Source organism: Cottoperca gobio, chromosome 5, assembly GCF_900634415.1.
Source record: "Cottoperca gobio chromosome 5, fCotGob3.1, whole genome shotgun sequence".
Classification (NCBI taxonomy): Eukaryota; Metazoa; Chordata; class Actinopteri; order Perciformes; family Bovichtidae; genus Cottoperca; species Cottoperca gobio.
This window is the reverse complement of record NC_041359.1, coordinates 14,138,057-14,156,293: the sequence shown is the minus strand read 5'-3', so window position 1 is coordinate 14,156,293 and position 18,237 is coordinate 14,138,057. Positions and strand designations below refer to the sequence as shown.

Genomic DNA, 18,237 nt, shown 5'->3' with positions numbered 1-18,237 from the left:
TGGACAGCACATAGGCATATTTGACATTTTGTATAAGCCATCTTTAACGTTAATTGTTACAGCTTTTGACTCCACTAGAGACATACTACATAGGCTACTGCATACAAGGTTATTGCACAATTTTAGTTGCAGATCACTGCAGAAACCCCTCCCCAAAAACAACAGTTTTTCTCTAAACTTAAAATCATTGCAGTATGTCCTGGAGTTCCCTAAGCCATGGTCTAAATGCTTTTTGAAATACTGACCTCATTCTTTTTTTTCTTGGCCTAAAAATAGTCCCTTTTTCCCTTTTCTAAATTTCAGCATGTCTAACTCTCCATTGTGCAGAGTAAACTGTATTTAATGTAACTTAATAAACCTCAAGATTCCTAGATTTGTTTTTTGTTTATTTATTCAACCAAGGACGTGACCTCAATGTCCTCAATGGTATCTCCAGGCCTGGTCCTCAGTAGTCTAGTGAGCTCGTGTTGACCTTGTCTTCATTTTCTTTTCTTACCTCCTATAATAGAGTTATGAGTTTGAATGGGGTATATTTGAGTTATTGTATCATGTTTTATTGTAACTATGATATTTGATATAAAAAGAATTAAGTTACAGTAAAGTAAAAGGGATGAATCACTTACCCCAACTAATTGTTGTATGAGTTCTTGTGAAAAAGTGTTAAAACATGTTATTGTTGAGGCCTCGAAAATGACTTCATGTTTTTCTAACTATAGGTCCTTTCAGTCTGCTCACATGTCTCATGTTTGTGTGGGCCCATGATAAAGACAATCAGAAACATGTAATCTAGTGGAAAACAATGGACCTGCACAAAGAAGTTGCATATAAAACCCTTTACAGCATTTGCTGTGTTTTTATCATTTTACAAATTAATTATAAACTAAATATGTTATCTATATGTACAGGCCTATTAAGTATTTACATGTAAACCTGAAACAACTCTTAAAATGTCTATTTAGCTATCAGTGTCTTAAACGAATCAGGTGAATCAACACAATCAAACATTAAGCATCATTATTAAGCATTAAAGAAAGCAGCCATGCTGAAGCTGAAGTGGTGTGATTGTCTGTTCAGCAGGACAACAGCGCCTCCTGTGGGTTGATCCGGAGGACTACAACATTATCTTTTTCAAATTCAATTATAACACACATTTCGTCCTTATTTGCAGTCTCTGCAGGGGGCAAATGATGCATTTGTTAGGTTATATCATATATCATAAGTTTTCAAGTCATATCCAAAAGGAAAAAATAATATAAGTCTAATAAATTGAAAAAAGAAAAGAAAAATAGATGTAAAGCAGGATGTCAAATTCGTAATAAATGTTTAGCAACCTGGTGCATTTTCATTTTGATTTCAAATCTTAATTCTAGGCCTTTGATTATTATGTATAAAAGACGTGTATGAGTCTACAATAATACACCATATTCCCAATGAGCTATTTCTTTATTTGTAGGCCTATGAGGTTTCAGGGAAATAGAAAACACACTCCTACTGCATTTGTTGTTACTGCTCTTTTAGATACGAATCTCGATATGATGATTTTAATCAACTAATTATTTTCCCTTTGGAAATTATATTTCAAAACTCACCATAAATTAGATGTACAATGGTGCATCGTGCACCCAGATCCAACCAGCATTTTTGAGAAAGTGAGGACTTTCTATTGACAAAAAGAAAAGAGTTGAAGGAGACTAAATAGAAGATCTGATGAGCACTAAATACTCCAGATCAGCAGCACCAAACACTTTATGCTGTTGCTTGCTGAGTTAGTGGGACAGTCCTGTCTAAAAGATCCCCTTTTAGAGAAATCCCCCCTCTGCCCTCCTGGGAGTTTGAGTGCGCCACTGGTGATGCTAATGCTCATAAAGTGACACCTCATATGAAAGTGAGAAAGGTATTTGACGCACGACGTTCTTTTCACCTGCGTGGTAGTCGTGCAGTTTACGGCCACTGGGGGCGCTGACGGGTTTCTTCTGTATTTATTAAGACCAAAGAATTAAGCTCAGTGGTTTCAGGAAGTGCAGAAGTTGTTGTGAAGCTGACTGAGGACAACCTCGGAATTTTCTAAAGTAAGGCGATTCACAGTTTTATCTTTATGGATATTGTGAAAAAACGAGCGTTGCTTTTGTTTAATTAAGGCTGTTGTCACGGTGGCGGAATGATTGTCGAATAGCACGTAACGTAACGTGACGTAGCGTGTGTAAGAGGACTCGCCACCTGTCATTACTGAACATTTGCAGATAAATTCAGAAAAATATTCAACTTCTTTTGTGTTTGACACAATTATCAAAAGAGGTCTTGTGTCCTGTAGTTAATCACTCACTAGCAAAGAGTATTTTATTACGCCAAATGTTAAGGTCGAGGTTCACCTGCTAAATGCACTGTGAGAAGAGACGGCAGAACCTTTACTTCAGTAAAAGTACCACTGTGAAAACCTTACGGAAGTAAAAGTTTGTAATTATTATCAGCAAAATGCACTCAGCGTAGTAAAAGTACTCCGTGTGCCGTAAAATGCATATGCTGTTATTTGGATTAATAGTACTGCTGCATTTGATGTGTATGTTGCATTTTACTGCAGTAGATGTTTATGTGCTTTAACTCCTCTATATACTGTCGGGTAGTTTAATCTACAGAAATGCATCATATTGCATTACAACATCATCAAATGTTTGTGGCGTCGCTGTCCTTTTGAAAGTATCTCTAAACCTTTCATGAGAAAAAACGTTTACAGATTTGTGACGATGCAGGGTAGGAAACATTGTAATCTGAGGATTTAAGCAGTTAGATAAATGTAGTGGAGTAAAAAGTATTTGATCTCTCTCTGAAATGTAGTTGAGTTGAAGTAGAAAGAGCATAAAATAGAAATACTCAAGTAAAGTACAAGTACCTCAAATGTGTACTGTACTTGACATTTCACCACTGGTTTGTATAAAGGCAGGCTTATTAGTAGTTTATTAGTATTACAGCTATTGTTCAAACTGGTGTTTCCAATATTACTTCAAAATATACATTGGGTACAAAAAGATCATATGAATAAACTATTAGCCCAGTTGGCTTTATTAAAGTAGTATTCTAGTGATTTACGATTGCACTTTTAATAAAGTTTGAAAACATGTTAGATTGAATAAAAAAATTCTACTGGCACGTCATCAGATTCGGCAGATCAAGGCTTTAAAATTAAATATTGGCATCAGCCAGATATTAACATTTCCTACGATATGAAATGGCCGATATGTTGCATAAAAATAAATGTCATGTTTTAGATCTAAGTTGAAGTAGTTTTCTTATTTTCCCGACAGAATGTGTACATTTCGACCATCATTGTATTTTATGTCTGCATCTACCCGTGTGTCATCATCATAATATGTTTAGTCCACTACAGGAGAGACTTGATGTTCTCTGCAATTAGGTGGAAAACATATGTACATATTTTAGTATCAGCAATCGGCAAAATGAGTTGGGAAATATCGGCATATTGTATATTAGCAAAAGTCCAATATTGTGCATCTGTTAAATGTGCCCAAGCTGAGCATGTGTTCTCAAATTTGTATTTTGCACTTAGGATTCAATGCTATGTTTTACTTGGCTGCAGCTGTATGATTTCTACTTTAAATACCTCATTACATCAGGTTATTTTTTCAAACCTTAGAAAGCTCCCTCCAGACCCACAACATACATTATATAACCGGTTTAAGAGGCATGCTGAACTGATGTTGATCTGCAACAGTTCCCCATAAAACAGACCTTACATTCTGACTGTTAAAGTCCATCACTACTCTGCTACACTAAATCCTCTTTCCTGATTATTCCCTCTCTCATCAGGTGATGGCTAATCCCAAAATATGCTCCATTGATGGGAAGTTAGCAGAAGAATTTGCTGTTCCTTCCCATGTCGATGAGGTCAAAGAGAAGATGACTGCTTTCGCCATTCGTCATGCTGCAGCGGGTCACAGGGTGGTTCTCATCACATCGGGAGGCACCAAAGTTCCCCTCGAGTCCCGCACTGTGCGCTTCCTCGATAACTTCAGCAGCGGCAGACGAGGAGCCTCCTCAGCAGAGTATTTCATAGACTCGGGCTACGCTGTCATCTTCCTACACAGGCATCGCTCCCTCTACCCCTACACACGGATGTTCTCAACCATCAACATGCTGGATGCCCTGAAGTTCAGAGGCGGAGACTCTGGTGAAGTGCTGGTTAACCAGCAGGTGCTTCCCAACATTTCCAAAGCGCTGAAGCGATACCAGGAAATGAAAGAAGGCCAACTCCTTCTGCCCATTGAGTTCAGCTCTCTGTCAGAGTATCTGCATCTACTCAAAGCAGCAGCACAGTCACTCAGCACAATAGGTACAGATTACAAACTATTTACAGGTTGAAGTTGTGGCTATTATTCAGCATATTGTTCATAACCCCTTATTCTGTACGTAGGATCCAAGGCCATGTTTTACTTGGCTGCAGCGGTGTCTGATTTCTATATCCCAGCCTCGGAGATGCCTGAACACAAAATCCAGTCTTCCAATGGACCTCTTCAAGTGAGTAAAAAAACAAATGTACATGCAAAATAGTTTTTTAGCCTCACAAGCAGCACAACAATGTCAGTCTGTGCATTTAGCTCCAAGCACCGCTGTGCCTGAGGGCAGCCTCAAAGAGCTGCACGCATAGCTGTAGACTCTTAAAGGAATACTTCACCCACAAAATGACCATTTATATATCAAATGGATTGAAGTAAATGGGCGTCACGTTTTAAAACAGTAAAATTCTATTCAAACATCTGTTTACAAGTCATATACTCACTACTTCCCAAACACATGCATTTTTCGCTGAACCTTACTATTTAATACACTTCAGACATGTAGCACACCTGCGCAAGGATGAGACCGTTATTGCAGAAGTGTTTTATAGAGAAGAGGGAAAAGAATGCATTGGGCAGTAGAGCATACGACTGGATAAAGTATACTTACATTATACTGCACGAGTTGTGCGAGTTTGTAAACTGTATTTTGATATAGTTTTGCTGTTGTTAAACCCGGCTCCTTTTTTTGATTCTCCGTTCACCGTGGAGGCATTGTGCATGTTGTTTTTAATGACTTTTCCCCCCCCCCCTCTCCAATTCAGCTCAGCATGAACATGGTGCCCAAGATACTGTCCCCGCTGGTGAAAGACTGGGCACCTCAGGCTTTTGTCATATCTTTTAAGCTGGAGACAGACGGAGCCATCCTGTTGGACAAGGCTCGGCGGGCTCTGGACACCTACAGGCACCAGGTGGTGGTGGCCAACGTGTTGGACTCTAGACGGGGCTATGTGGTGGTGGTGACCCCCGAGACTCAGGCTGAGCTGATCCTCACAGAGGAGGATGTGCAGAATGAGGTGGAGATAGAAGAGAGGATAGTGAGCAACCTAACATCCGCACACAACAAGTTCATAACTCAACAAGGGGGCTGACGGCCATCCTCTACACTGCACGGTTGAATCAATGACGCAGCGATTAGTTGTTGCGTCTGAGCTTGGTTTAAATTAATGCTTGCCTGTTATACCGACAAGATACTGTTTAATCACTATGCTGTATGATTGCATAAACTTAGTAATGACTATAAACACATCATGCCTTCCCTTGTTCTTTTAATGTGCTCTAAAAACAGGCCTCGAATGGCATCTCTGTACAGGGACCATGTACAAGCTATAGAAAGTTTATTAAATGTTTATTCACATTGCGTAATAATCTAGAACAGTAAAATAATGTTGATGTCTTTTCTACATCAAAGACTGACAGTTGAATAAATCAGTGACATGCTTTACTACACACCTATAATAAACATTTACAAGTACAGTCCATTGGCTTTTTTTCAACCCCATGGCTCCACAGCATGTACTGGACTCTCTCTCGGTTACTTAAGTTTGGTGCTCTTCTTGACACCAGCACGAATACCAGACAGCTCTCCGCTGTATCTAGTCTCCTCCCGACGGACATCACGCACCTGGTGAAAATGAACAACCGTGTCAACATATACTCTTGATTCAAACTGATGAGCCTACAGAGCGTCTCCGGAAGCTTTAAGATGAACTGAAACACTGTACTACAAATGGTCTCATCGATGTGTGGAATACAAACCTGGCCCTTTCTGCGGATTTTGGCTCGTCTGAACTTCTCTCTGTGCTTGACTCTGGGATTACGGTCAATCTTCTTCCTCTTTGGTGTGAGGCCCTTGTTCTTGGCCATCTGTGGAATTGGTAGATACACATAATTAGAATGAACTGTTCAGAAATGTTTAAAGTAATAGGCAATCGATAACTTTTCCTCTAACTCGAGCCTTCACTTTTCCAAACTTTAATATAAAAAGTTCACCATCTTTGAGATTTGTCTTCCAAAATGTGGGATTAAGAAAGTCCAGAAACAGAATAGCTACGCTGCTATAAAATAAAATCCTGTTTTTATAATGTAACTCCCAGCACTTATGTCCAAATGATCACTGGGAGGATCCATTCACTTGCTGGCTAATGATCACCAGATCTGATGTTTTTCTGTTCATCTTGAATATTAAATCCCTCTGGGTGAGAGCCTCTGACCGTCGATACTAATATTTCAGTGTGTGAGTGATTATTAAAACTGTACCTCATAAGTGATTCGTCTCTTAGCATCTGGATCTTGCTCCACATCTGCTTTCAGCTCCAACCTGTGACAAATTCACAATTTATCAGATCCCCTGTTGGTTTTATCCCAACTGCCATTTTGAAGACACAAATCATACTTACTCTTCAACTTCTGGGTCATTTCCCTTTCTCTTTAATTTTGACCGCTCCTCCACCTCTCTATAGAAACGCAGAGCCGCTTCCTCGTCCAGGTCAGAGTCTGAGTCCTCCTCAACCTCCGGCATCGTTTCTGCAGAATCCTGCAAACAAACGATGTGCACTCATTACTATTCAAGTTGCATATTAAACATCAGCAACTGATTAAAATTGAGAATTCCTTTCAAGTTTGTGAATGCAGGGATCCTGAAAAAACACAAAACTCACCGTTTCCTTCTTCTTGGAGACTCTGGTCTTCTTGCCCTCTGCTGGTCTGCTGGCCTTATCGTTCTCCTCCCCAGCTAGCAGCTTGCGAAACTGAGGTGCAAGTCGAGCATCTACTGAACTTAGTTCATTGATGAGCTGCAGGAAGGTATTGAAGAGTCAGACAGATGGTTGTAACTAAAGTGGCGTCCCGCCCTAAATAGTTATTGTTGCCATTATCAAACAATAGCATCAACAAACAATGACACAAGGAAGAGATGCTGCCGCCCAAAATAAGAGTAAATGTACAGTTTTCTCGACATACAGGGTGCCATACAATCGCTGATACTGTGTGTTCCACTGGCAGCAGGTGTTACAGTCAATGTGTACACTTACATTTCTGTAGGTGAGCAGTCTTTCAATCACAGGATGGTTATGAGCGGGGATTCGTTTTGCTTTCAGCACCAAGTAGAAACTGATGTTTGTGCAGTAACTGTCGGGGGAGAATCATCAGCCATTAATTGAAGGACTGTGACGTGACCTAGCAACGGGTACTTATAATTTAATTACAACTTACTTGAGATACAGTTGCTGTTTTGTCTTGAGGTAGTCGGCACCCTTTGGGAAATAATTTTTTTTAGATTCTCACACTTGATTGCCACAAAACATTATTAATATGCTTCTTGGTACTCCCCAACACATATCCACACTACGAGCTTACAACACAGCACCAAACATCACATTATTATTATTATTACTTGTTAAATATAATAGCCATTACATTTATATCAATCCATTTACAGTATTTTTAAGAACCCTAATCACAGCCATGTACGATTTCACTGTGAATACTCTGCCTCTGGTTAAGCAGGTTACTGGAATGATAATTTAGCTTTGATTTATTAAAAGGCGCTACACGGTTTGTCTTACAACACAATCCTGCAGTGTAGCTGACGCTCGAAGTCCGACTGTAGCTCATCACAACAAGCGACCTCTTTCACATTTTCATTTGGTACAAAAATATCAGTTCTAGCTAGAAAGGAAGTTAAATGTGCTCACTTTTCCTGGTGGGATCTTTCCATCCTTGACCATCTGTACAAGAGGCTGCAGCTCATCCTTCAGTTCATTAAGCTGCACACACACAAAATAATTCACATCAATTAAATGTTGGTCTGTAGTAAATAAGCATATATCTTTTGGCTTATAAAGTCTGAGGTTGTTTTACGTGCGTCTCTTGGTTGAATGCCTGTGATTTACCTTTGCCTTGAAGTCCTGAATAAGTTCAAGCAGCTCTGGTGACTCCTTTTTCAAAAGTTTCATTTTTTCCTTTTGGGACATTTGCTTCAGGTCTTTCACAATCCTCTCTTCTTTTTCCACAGTCTTGCCTTCATCCTTTTCCTCCACAGCAAATTCCTTCATTTAGACACATAAAGCAACCGAAATAAGCAAAAAGCAACACTTTATATCATTACATGTGGAATTAACTGCAGGCGTACAATACCAAAATACCTGAAAGAAGTTTAAATCATAATCCTCCTCGCTCAGATTTGCAGCTAAACGTTTTTGGACATTTATAGCCTCTTCTTCTTCCTCTTGTTCCTCAGCTTCCAGCTCGTCTTGCTTTTTCCCCTCTGTAATAACACCATTCAAATGTTGCATTAGCGAACATTAGCCACACAGACAAGACTGTAATGAATTACATTTTGCTGGAGATAAAAGATGCTTACTGGTCGTCACATAGTCGGAGTCATAGAACATCTTCTTCTTGGTGCCCCATGCCATTTCATTAGGAAGATCTGAGGAAGACAACGAAGTTACAGTTAAATGAGGCTCGTATGACAGTAAACCAAATCCTGGACATAAACTGATGATTTGTTTGTTTACCGTCTTCTTTTTTCTCCTCTAGATCACTCTCCATGTCTGTCCCCTCCTCCTCCTCCTCCTCCTCCTCCTCTGACTCCGAATCATCCAGGGCCATTACTTCCTCCTGTGAAAATGAGATGAGCTTGAATTTGTTCTTCCACTACATTAGTTTTCTGAAGGTAAATCCAGACAAACACATAAACCATCACCTCATCATCCATCTCCTCCTCGTCGCTCTCCATTTGAACACCGCTGGCGAGAAGTTTCTATGGCAAAGAGACGGCAGCAAAAGATAAAGGTTAAGAGACCATAAACACAGCACCATACACTTAGCACAGAACTACTAAAGGGGTAAACTTACTGCAATCTTATCATCGTGAAACTCATCAATTTTGTCCTTCGTGTACTGTGACGATTTCTGAAAGGAATAGAGGAGACATTCAAATCTGACGGTTGAAAAACAGTGGCTGTGGTGACAGTTTGTTGATGGTTGAGAGCATAAACACATAAGACACATAAAAGAAAGTAACAATATTAAACAAAAGTTGTTTTATTTTTTAACAATTTTTTAGTCCGTTTTTAACAGTTTAGCCTTCATTTCCACGTTACTATTGCTTTCTTAGACATCATTCCAGCCACCTAGTTTAGATTTAATACCGTAGATGAGAGCCAACACTCAAAACATTATTGATATTTAAGTATTGATGAAAAAACATCTGGGCATTAAAGAAGAACAACATTACTAAAAGTTATGCCTCTGATTCACAGACAGAATAATAAAAGTCTAAGGTCAAAAATCCATACAAAGGATTAGTGTGTAGTCGATAAAAATCTGTCGTATTTTTAGATCATGTAGCCATCATAATAAAAACTTTTTAGACTTTTGACTGTTTACAAAGCAGTGAGCCTTGGATTTTGGGAAATAAATTCCCTTTCTTGTAGACATATATAAAATAGGACAGGTTTTGTCAACAAGCATCTGCTATAACCACTGTGATACTTGCATTATAGCGGTCTTTAGTTTGTCTATGTTTACTGTATCGGTCCTTATCAAATTAATCATAATTAAATAATAAACACCTGGGCATTTCCTCTGGTGTAGAATATTGTAGTAAACCTGCTCCCTTACTTTATCAGGGACAGGCATGTTCTTGTAGGCTTCAGGGTCATCTTCATCATATCGCACTGTCTTCTTTGCCTTTGGCATCTTTATTTTCCTAAGTGGTAAAAGAAACAGAGACAGAGATTAAATAATAATAATACATTTATTTATTATAAAGCATTTTTAAAAACAGTTACAAAGTGCTTTACTCACATATCAAATACACAGGTAAAAAATACATGTATGTATGTATGTATGTATGTATGTATGTATGTATGTATGTATACACATATACATACACATATGCATGATATGTATACACATATACATACACATATGCATGATACATAGACAACAATTAACGCACACAACCAAAATAAACAAAGGAAAACAGAGATTATTTATTTTAAAAATGGCTAACCTATACAAATTAGTTTTCATCGCGATTCAGAAAATGTTAAACGATATATATAAACGGAATAAGTTCCTGTAGGTATTGTAACAGCTATCTGTTAATGACCATACACAAAACAGTGTATGAGGCTAAATTCAACGTTAGCAGCATAACAGTAACATTAAAACATGCAAACGAGCAGACTCTGATTTTAGCTAACTTTAGCCAAACTCACCTTTTTTCTCGAACCATGGTGAATTTTTACTTGTTTGCTACACGTTAGCAAACAAAACTGGATGTTAAAATGATAACTAAACAACACGTTTCAACGTCAGTGCTGATATCTGGAGATTAACACTAAAGAAAACTGTAATAAATATCCAGTTGAGATGTATCGACACATCTCCACTCTGGTTACCATGTGCTTCCGTGATTTCTTCTTCTACTTTACTTTAGATGGCGGTCTACACAGCGTGAAATGTGCATACCGCCTCCTACTGTACTGGAGGGTCAAGCATCATTTTTATTTAGTAGAGTTTGAGTTTTAAATGATTGTTAAGTTAGGTTTGTTAAGTTAAAATCAAACCAATTACACGCTAATAACAATGAAGATAAAAATATATATATGTAATCATAATCTCCTATTTTACTCCCATTGATTGCTTCCTATCTCCCTCAATACTCCAGTCCCTTGTCATTTCTACTACCCCGTCTGTCTCTCACATTTCTTAGAATACTGAGGTCAGAGGTTTAAGCAGACATTCAAACCCTGCAAATAATGTTAAAGATACAATTAAAAGAGCTGCTGTATTTCTTTATTTTCCACTTTTTCCACATTAGTTGTTTGTCCTAGATTTTGTCTGTATTATGATTTGAAAGATTTTTTTATCCGCTCTTCCTAGGATTGGAATTAACATCTGCAATTGTTGTATTTATTCATCTGTGTGTTTCTATGTGCAATATTTCACTTCAGAGACTATGTGTCTAAAACGTATTGGTATTGGCTTTTATAATAACTCACTTTTAAATCAAAAGGTGTAAACTGTACTTCAAGTCCAACAAATCCCAGAAATACAATACTGAGGACATGAACTCTGTGTCTTCACTGTTAGCTAAAGGCCTGTTGTTTCTTTCTACATTGAACCCAAAACATCATCACATGCTCAACGTTTTCCTTTAAAACCATTTATTATATTTATCATATTCTTTGTCATGATATACTGTATAATATTGCATTAAGCCTGTATCCAACACAAATGTACATGTGTTGCCACTTGTTGGAGGTTTAATAAAATCATAGTTATTCTAAATTTCAATCAAAAGGTCCTTATTTTTTTTTCTGTGACAGTCGTCCAGTGGTTAAAACAGTTGATACTATTCATGGTGAGCATAATTAACAGAGCAAGGACATCAAATCAAATTAACAGATACAATTGATATACATATATATATATACATACAGTAACAATGGCTTTATTCTCAGAGTCGTAGCCGGTTCAAATCCCCGTATGGACTAAGTACGTATTGTGGACTGGTACCTGGAGAGGTGTCAGTTTGCCTCATGGGCACTGCCGAGTTGCCCTTGAGCAAGGCACCGGCACACTGCTCCTTGGGCGTTGTATATATAATAGATATTTAATAGCTGCCCACTGCTCTTAATATTTGGATGGGTTAAATGCAGACTCTAAATTTCACTGTGTGCTGTGCTGTGTACATGTGTGACGATAAAAAGAAGATTTCAAATCCTCCATTTCCATTCCCTTTAAGTAACACTGCAGAGGTTGTAACTATCCACTGCTGGCAGCTGCCTGTCCTCAGTGACAGAAGTTGCTATTACACAATGTATTTCTCATGTATTTTCTCCCTTGCTCCTCATTCCTGTTCTCCCTCCGGCTCTGCCAGTGACCTCCTCCAGAATGTATAACTTGAGCTGCGAGGCCTCTCTCTGGGCACAATGTTTTTTGGAGTTCTGTTCAATAATGATTTCAACTCATCGTTCCTCTTCCTCATCAGGGAAATAGCAGGTGTCATATGATCCGGGTCGAAGCACTGCCGAGAAAACAAGAGATTTATGGCACCAAATAAATTGAGAAAAAGGTTAATCAGTGATTTAAGATTACAGAATAGAGTAAACTATTTAACTAATAGATGTCACCATGAAACTTCCCTAGTTAATTACTTACATTAAGACTATTATTGTTTGTATTACAAGTTAGTGCTCATTTACATACATTTCCAGAACAGAAATCTGAACACTGGTTCAAAATTCTTGTTTCATTTTGTTGACATATTAGAGTCAAAGGTTTTATAGATAATTTTGGATATCTCTTTGAAGACATTTTCCCCATGTTTTTAGGAATAAAATATGTAATAAATGAGACAGTGAATGATACATGAACAACCCCCACTGTAAAAACCTTCAGAATACAGATAGGAATGAAACGTGTTGCATGGCTCAGAGTATGAAAACAAAACAGCCTTCCAAAATACGTACTGTAAAATGTCATACATTTTGCAAGACACGACAGGAGAATAGGGTAAAAAAAACTGTAGCTACATCAACATGAAACTTCACCAGTTGATTATTTACATTAAGCCAAATATTCTTTTGGGATTCAAGTTCTCTGAAATGTATGTTTAAATATACAAAAGAGGCTCAATGCTAACTTTTGGTGAAATTGGAAAAGAAAACTACAGTTGCAAATAGACAAAGTGTAGACAAATAAACACTTAAATGTCTATTTTGGATGTTTTCTGTCCACTACAAAGAATACATGTTATGGAAGCAAAATAGTACAAATTCTCAAAATTGACAAGTACATGAAAACAACTATGTTTGTGCACGTAGTGTCTTGCCTTAAAGAGTAAAATCTTTGCGAGCTGTAAACGTCTTTTTGTAGGAAGTATCTCTTCCGCCATCACTTCTTCTTCACAAGCATATACATAAGAAATATGACAAATCCACACACTTACACTGGCCTTGAACCTTGGCACTGGGACTCCTATGTCATTCGTGTTGGGTAGTTTCAGGTTCATCATGGAGTGGCTCAGTTCTGACACAGTGGCCTTCGAACCTATCTTGAGCTGTCCTGATGGGCTCTGCTGACGCTGAATCCTCTTCATAATGTCACTCAGAGAGCTGAAGCTCTCAGAATGCGGCACCCTCAGGATGATAGGTTTCTGTGGGTAGAGAAATGCATCTCAGATTTCATAGTTTTTTCACAAGTTTAACTCAAGTGTTTTGGCAGAATAGCAAGTTACTTACTCTAGAAGATGGTATGTTCGCCACTGGTGCGCTAGTTTTATTTATGCTAGTCTCTTCTTCCAAAATAGCCCCCGTCCTTGAGGAATCTCTTCTCATAGGAGACGGAAGTTTGATCATATTGTGTGTTGGTTCTGTTGCTTTATCATCAAGTCTTGTTTCTGTCCTGTCATCTAAATAGTTTCTCTTCTCTTTGGAGAGTTGCCTGGAAATAGTTTTATTTATTATGTCTTCCACTCTGCAGGAAAAAAAACATTTTTGTAATGATATTTCAATACTAATTTATTCAATGTGTTTCGTTTTGTATCATTGGGGAATTACCTTTTCATTCTTTCTGAAGTTATCGGGTCTGTTGGCGAGAGAGGTTTGTTCCTATAGAAATAATCGAGATCCCAGGGAAAGATTAGCAGAGAAAGAAAAGAGCCAATACTCTTGATCAGTATAATGTCAAAGCTGGCTGTAACAAGACTTACTTAAAATTGGATGATTTATCTGGCACGTTGTTTATCACTGTAGAGGTGTTTTCAAACACCCTGTCACATAAAAAAAGAGAGCTATAAAGTCATGCAAACAACATGTAACACAAGATAATAAAACTATCCTGTGCTAGTGGAAATTACTGCGAATGATAAGAAACAGAAAACATTTTTCAGTGAAAGTTCAATTCCTGTATTGCAAACAGCAAAGTTGTATTTGTGTAAATGGCAAAGTCAATTTTAAATATGCATACTGTATGCTTGGTCCAAAGACAACTTATATTGATTAAGTCAAGATGATCCATGTACCTTTTCTTATCCACAAATTGGTTTCCATTGTTAGTAAAACCATCCATAAAGGGTGAGTTTTTATCAAACAGCATTTTGCTCTGCAGTGGCATTTCCTTGGCCATGATGTCCTCATGTTGATCAAGAGGACTGAACTCTTTACTCTGGATGACCCCCATGGCTTCCCAGTCCAGGAGGGAATCAGCAGGTGGTGATGGAGGATTGGTAATCTCAGGCTCAAAATGGTGATGTCTTTGATAAACGAGATCTGAGCGATCTTTCAGCCGATGAGACACATCTGGTACATGAGTACCTTCAACCCTCCATGTGTCAGGGACGGGGAGTGAAGCAGCAAAAAGGATCCTGAACTCCCTGTCGAATGAGTCGACAACTGGGCCGCTTAGAACAGTGATCAGCTGCCGGTGCAGGTGGGCGTCTGTCCATGTGAGGCTGCAGAGAGCAGAGACAGTTTGTAACATTGCTAGATACTTATAAAGGGAATGAGTAATGTCAGTTCAAATTAGGATTCTGGAAGACCACTGAGGACTATGTTGTCACTCAAACCAATCATTCAATTAAACTGTAAGCCAAAGTGGTAGTATTAATATATCAAAACAAAATCCATAAAGGTTTTGAGGTTTCGCCCATCGTTTGAACATTTCAGGATTGAATTAAGAAATAACTTTGAGTTTATCCAAATGATAAATTATACTACAGGATTTTATTCAAAAAATTTGATTTCATTGCCTACGTTTAGTTATTATTCATATTATTGTCTTTTTATATAGTTTCTTATAGTTACCCTATGTCCTGTTACTGTTCATATATCAGCCTAGTGAGGTTGGAACATGGTGTCCTTATTTTATTATGATGACGCATATGTTCTGTCTTTTGTCCTTAAGTCACACACTGTAAATGAGGATTTCGAAAAAGAAAGAAAAAAAGAAAAGAAATTGAAAGAGTTAAAAGACATGACTGCTCACCTGTAGCTGCCATGAATCACTGTCTCTAAATCTAACAGAAGGAACTTGTCTTTCATTTCCCCGACCACCGTTCTTCCCGTCCTTGAACAGAAGGTTTTCCCTCCAAGAACACGGACCTGCATGTTCTGCCAAACAACAAGCTTAAATTGAAACTTGAGATTGAACTGAAATGAAATTCGTTGTTTATCCGTGACAGAATGAGATAAACCGGCGTGTAATATGTTACACAAGGTTTCTATGTAAACAAGAGTCTACATCCATGCTAGGGGCTCTGTGAGGCTGTACTTAGGCACAGTGGTGCTTTGAGCTAATGCTAACATCAGCATGCTAATATGCTCACAATGATGATGCTAACATACTTATAAATAGCAGGTAGATAATCTTTGCCATGTTCACCATCTTAGTTTAGTGTGTTAGCATGCTAACATTTGCTAGCTAGCACTAAACCCAAAGTACAGATGGGGCTGATGTAATCTGTCATTAGTTTTGCAGATATTTTGTCATAAATCAAAGTATTTCAGCTGATGATGGTGCTAGATGAAAAGTTAATGGATCACCAAAGTGACAACATGTCATCCTGAGGGGTTGCAATGTCTGCACCAAATTCATTGGCAATTAATCCAAAGACATTTCCTTGAGAAACACAAATGTCAACCTCATGGTGGTGATAGAGGGAAAGGTTAGGGAATCAACAAAGTCATTAAGATTCATCCTCTGGAAAACATGAATGTCTGTACTAAAGTTTGTGCCAATCCATCTTGTAGATGTTGAGATATTTCAGTCTGGACCAAAGTGATGGATTGACCAACCTACATTGCCAACCCTAGAGCCACACCCCTAGCATAGCTAAGAATTGTGCGTCAGATTATTATAGCCATGGCACACCAGCATATTTAATATTTTATAATTGATATAGTTAGTCTTCCCCCCAATAATAGACAGCATTTAAGTTATGTTCAGTCATAAGTCTATGTTCATCAATTTCATATACTGCATTCAGAAAAAAAGATTGTTTATCATTTTTCGTTCTTAACATCAAGCAGAGCATTTCATCATTTGAAAGAAACAGACAACACTGAATGCTGTGCAACCGGTTTAACTATGTATGGCTAAAAGTATGTGTTACATTCCTAAGATGTTACAACAAGCATGCCAAAGTAAAAGGACACCTCTGAGAGTACGTAATATGGAGTATGTCAAGTTTTCAATAAACACAGTTAAAGATGTAACCTGTTTAGAAAGAATCTCACGACACAATGTGTTGCTCTCTTAGACTGGTGGTGCTGGGTTTTGGCTAAACCTTATCTAGGGTTTATTTATTAGCATGTCAAACTTACACAAGCGGATGGCTGCTAGGTGTGTGCTGGTTCGCAGGAGGTGACTCACCGGATGTCTGAGCCTGTTGAGCATGAAGTTCTCTTGAATGGACCTTTGATTCAGGATGATGTAGACAGGGACACCCCGGGAAGCAGCATTGTGCAAATCGGCAATTATAGCACCGTCTGTCAATTTGTCTGTCGCAATGGCAATTACCTGGGTAGTGCACAAAAATGTTCCTTAGCCTGTAATTGACAGGATTATTCAGAAAGTGGTTTACACACAATGGAACTCTTAATTTCCTCCTTATTTTTCTCAAATTATATAATGCAAGTTATTGAATCATTAACCTCGATACAGCAATGGAAGAAGTGATGAAATACTTCACAAAAGTAAAACCCATAAAATGTAATATTGTAGAAGTAGTTTCTGTGTTATAATTGTATTATTATTATATTATTGTTATAAGTATTAACTCTCAAAAAAATTAAATACTCAAGTAAAGTACAAGTTCCTGTAAGGAGTACTGATGTACTCCATCTCTACCCATATGAGGAAATGTGTTGTGTAAAACCATAAAAATCATATTTGCATACTTGGCCAGCCTTTTGCAAGTGTTGTCTGATGATCTGTCTGACAGGAGGTTCTCCCTCAGCAGGAGGGCTGGTGTGGACTGTAACGCTTGCCTTTGGCCCCCAGTGGCTTTTTTCTGGCCAGCCTAGATCCAGGTTCGGAGGTGGTATGTCTGAGTAGGAAGGGAAGTAGGTAGAACAGAAGTCCTCCATCTCCAAACTGCCTTCCTCTCCATTCTCCTGTCTTTGCACACGTATCGGGTTAAGGCGATAGTCCTGGGACCAGCTGCTTATCTGGCTGACCTCTTCAGAAGAGAGGAAGCAGCCGGACCGCTCTGTCTCGATGGAGCTGTTGAAGGCCTCTGGTCCTGCATTTATTAGTCTCTCCACTGCTTGACGCTCCTTCTCACAATGGAGGAACTCTGGGGAGGACTCATTCACCGGCAGGAACACTGCATTCTCATCAAGGCTCTGCTCATAAGAGTTTGACATGACTGCAGTATTCTTTGGGAATACGTGCTATCAATGGTCCCACTTCTGACACCTGTTGTGTTACTAACCCAGTCCAGCTCATGTCATTCTTCGATATAGATGAAGTGATTTAATTCATCCCTAAGGCAAACAGTCACAATATTTTCATGTTTTGAAGAGCTTCCCAGAACACATATAATATCCTCTCTGAGAAAATATCTGTTCAGGATCAGAAGTTCAGTCCTGGGCACATAAAAAAAACATCAATAAGTAGAAGTGATCATTATGTCTGAAGAAATCTGTTCAACACACAGAAATCAATGTGATCATGTGAAAACTCACCTCCTGGAAAACATGCCTCATCTCTCAAGCTCAAGTATTACACAGAGGTTCTCTGGAGCTTTAACTCTGTAGTGTTCCCTCCCCTGCATGTTGTCTCACCGCTCCTAAAACCTCCACTCCTTCTTACCGACAGTGTTCTCAGATTCCAGAAATTCTGTGAAGATGACAGATCGGCTAGCTGC

At 38.5% G+C, this 18,237-nt stretch overlaps 3 protein-coding genes across 3 annotated transcripts; 1 reads left to right on the top strand and 2 right to left on the bottom strand.

The window, feature by feature from the left end:
• Positions 1–1,933: 1,933 nt before the first annotated feature.
• ppcs (phosphopantothenoylcysteine synthetase) lies at positions 1,934–6,553 on the top strand. Its single transcript, XM_029432527.1, has 4 exons — positions 1,934–2,069; positions 3,823–4,345; positions 4,427–4,530; positions 5,114–6,553. Exons 2-4 carry the CDS (start codon positions 3,826–3,828, stop codon positions 5,438–5,440), a joined length of 951 nt encoding a protein of 316 aa, XP_029288387.1. The 5' UTR covers positions 1,934–2,069; positions 3,823–3,825; the 3' UTR covers positions 5,441–6,553.
• utp3 (UTP3 small subunit processome component) lies at positions 5,672–10,838 on the bottom strand. Its single transcript, XM_029432526.1, has 16 exons — positions 10,580–10,838; positions 9,978–10,065; positions 9,210–9,266; positions 9,058–9,114; positions 8,870–8,972; positions 8,713–8,781; positions 8,495–8,616; positions 8,243–8,398; positions 8,045–8,116; positions 7,563–7,603; positions 7,382–7,478; positions 7,010–7,144; positions 6,749–6,885; positions 6,609–6,669; positions 6,108–6,215; positions 5,672–5,973 (listed from the first exon to the last, which is right to left on the bottom strand). The coding sequence occupies exons 1-16, from the start codon at positions 10,594–10,596 to the stop codon at positions 5,884–5,886; spliced, it is 1,410 nt and encodes a 469-aa protein (XP_029288386.1). The 5' UTR covers positions 10,597–10,838; the 3' UTR covers positions 5,672–5,883.
• Positions 10,839–14,212: 3,374 nt separating this feature from the next.
• On the bottom strand, positions 14,213–17,734 carry LOC115008941 (protein FAM83E-like). The gene is made up of 5 exons (XM_029432855.1): positions 17,267–17,734; positions 16,740–16,886; positions 15,354–15,478; positions 14,392–14,820; positions 14,213–14,225 (listed from the first exon to the last, which is right to left on the bottom strand). The coding sequence occupies exons 1-5, from the start codon at positions 17,732–17,734 to the stop codon at positions 14,213–14,215; spliced, it is 1,182 nt and encodes a 393-aa protein (XP_029288715.1).
• Positions 17,735–18,237: the final 503 nt, after the last annotated feature.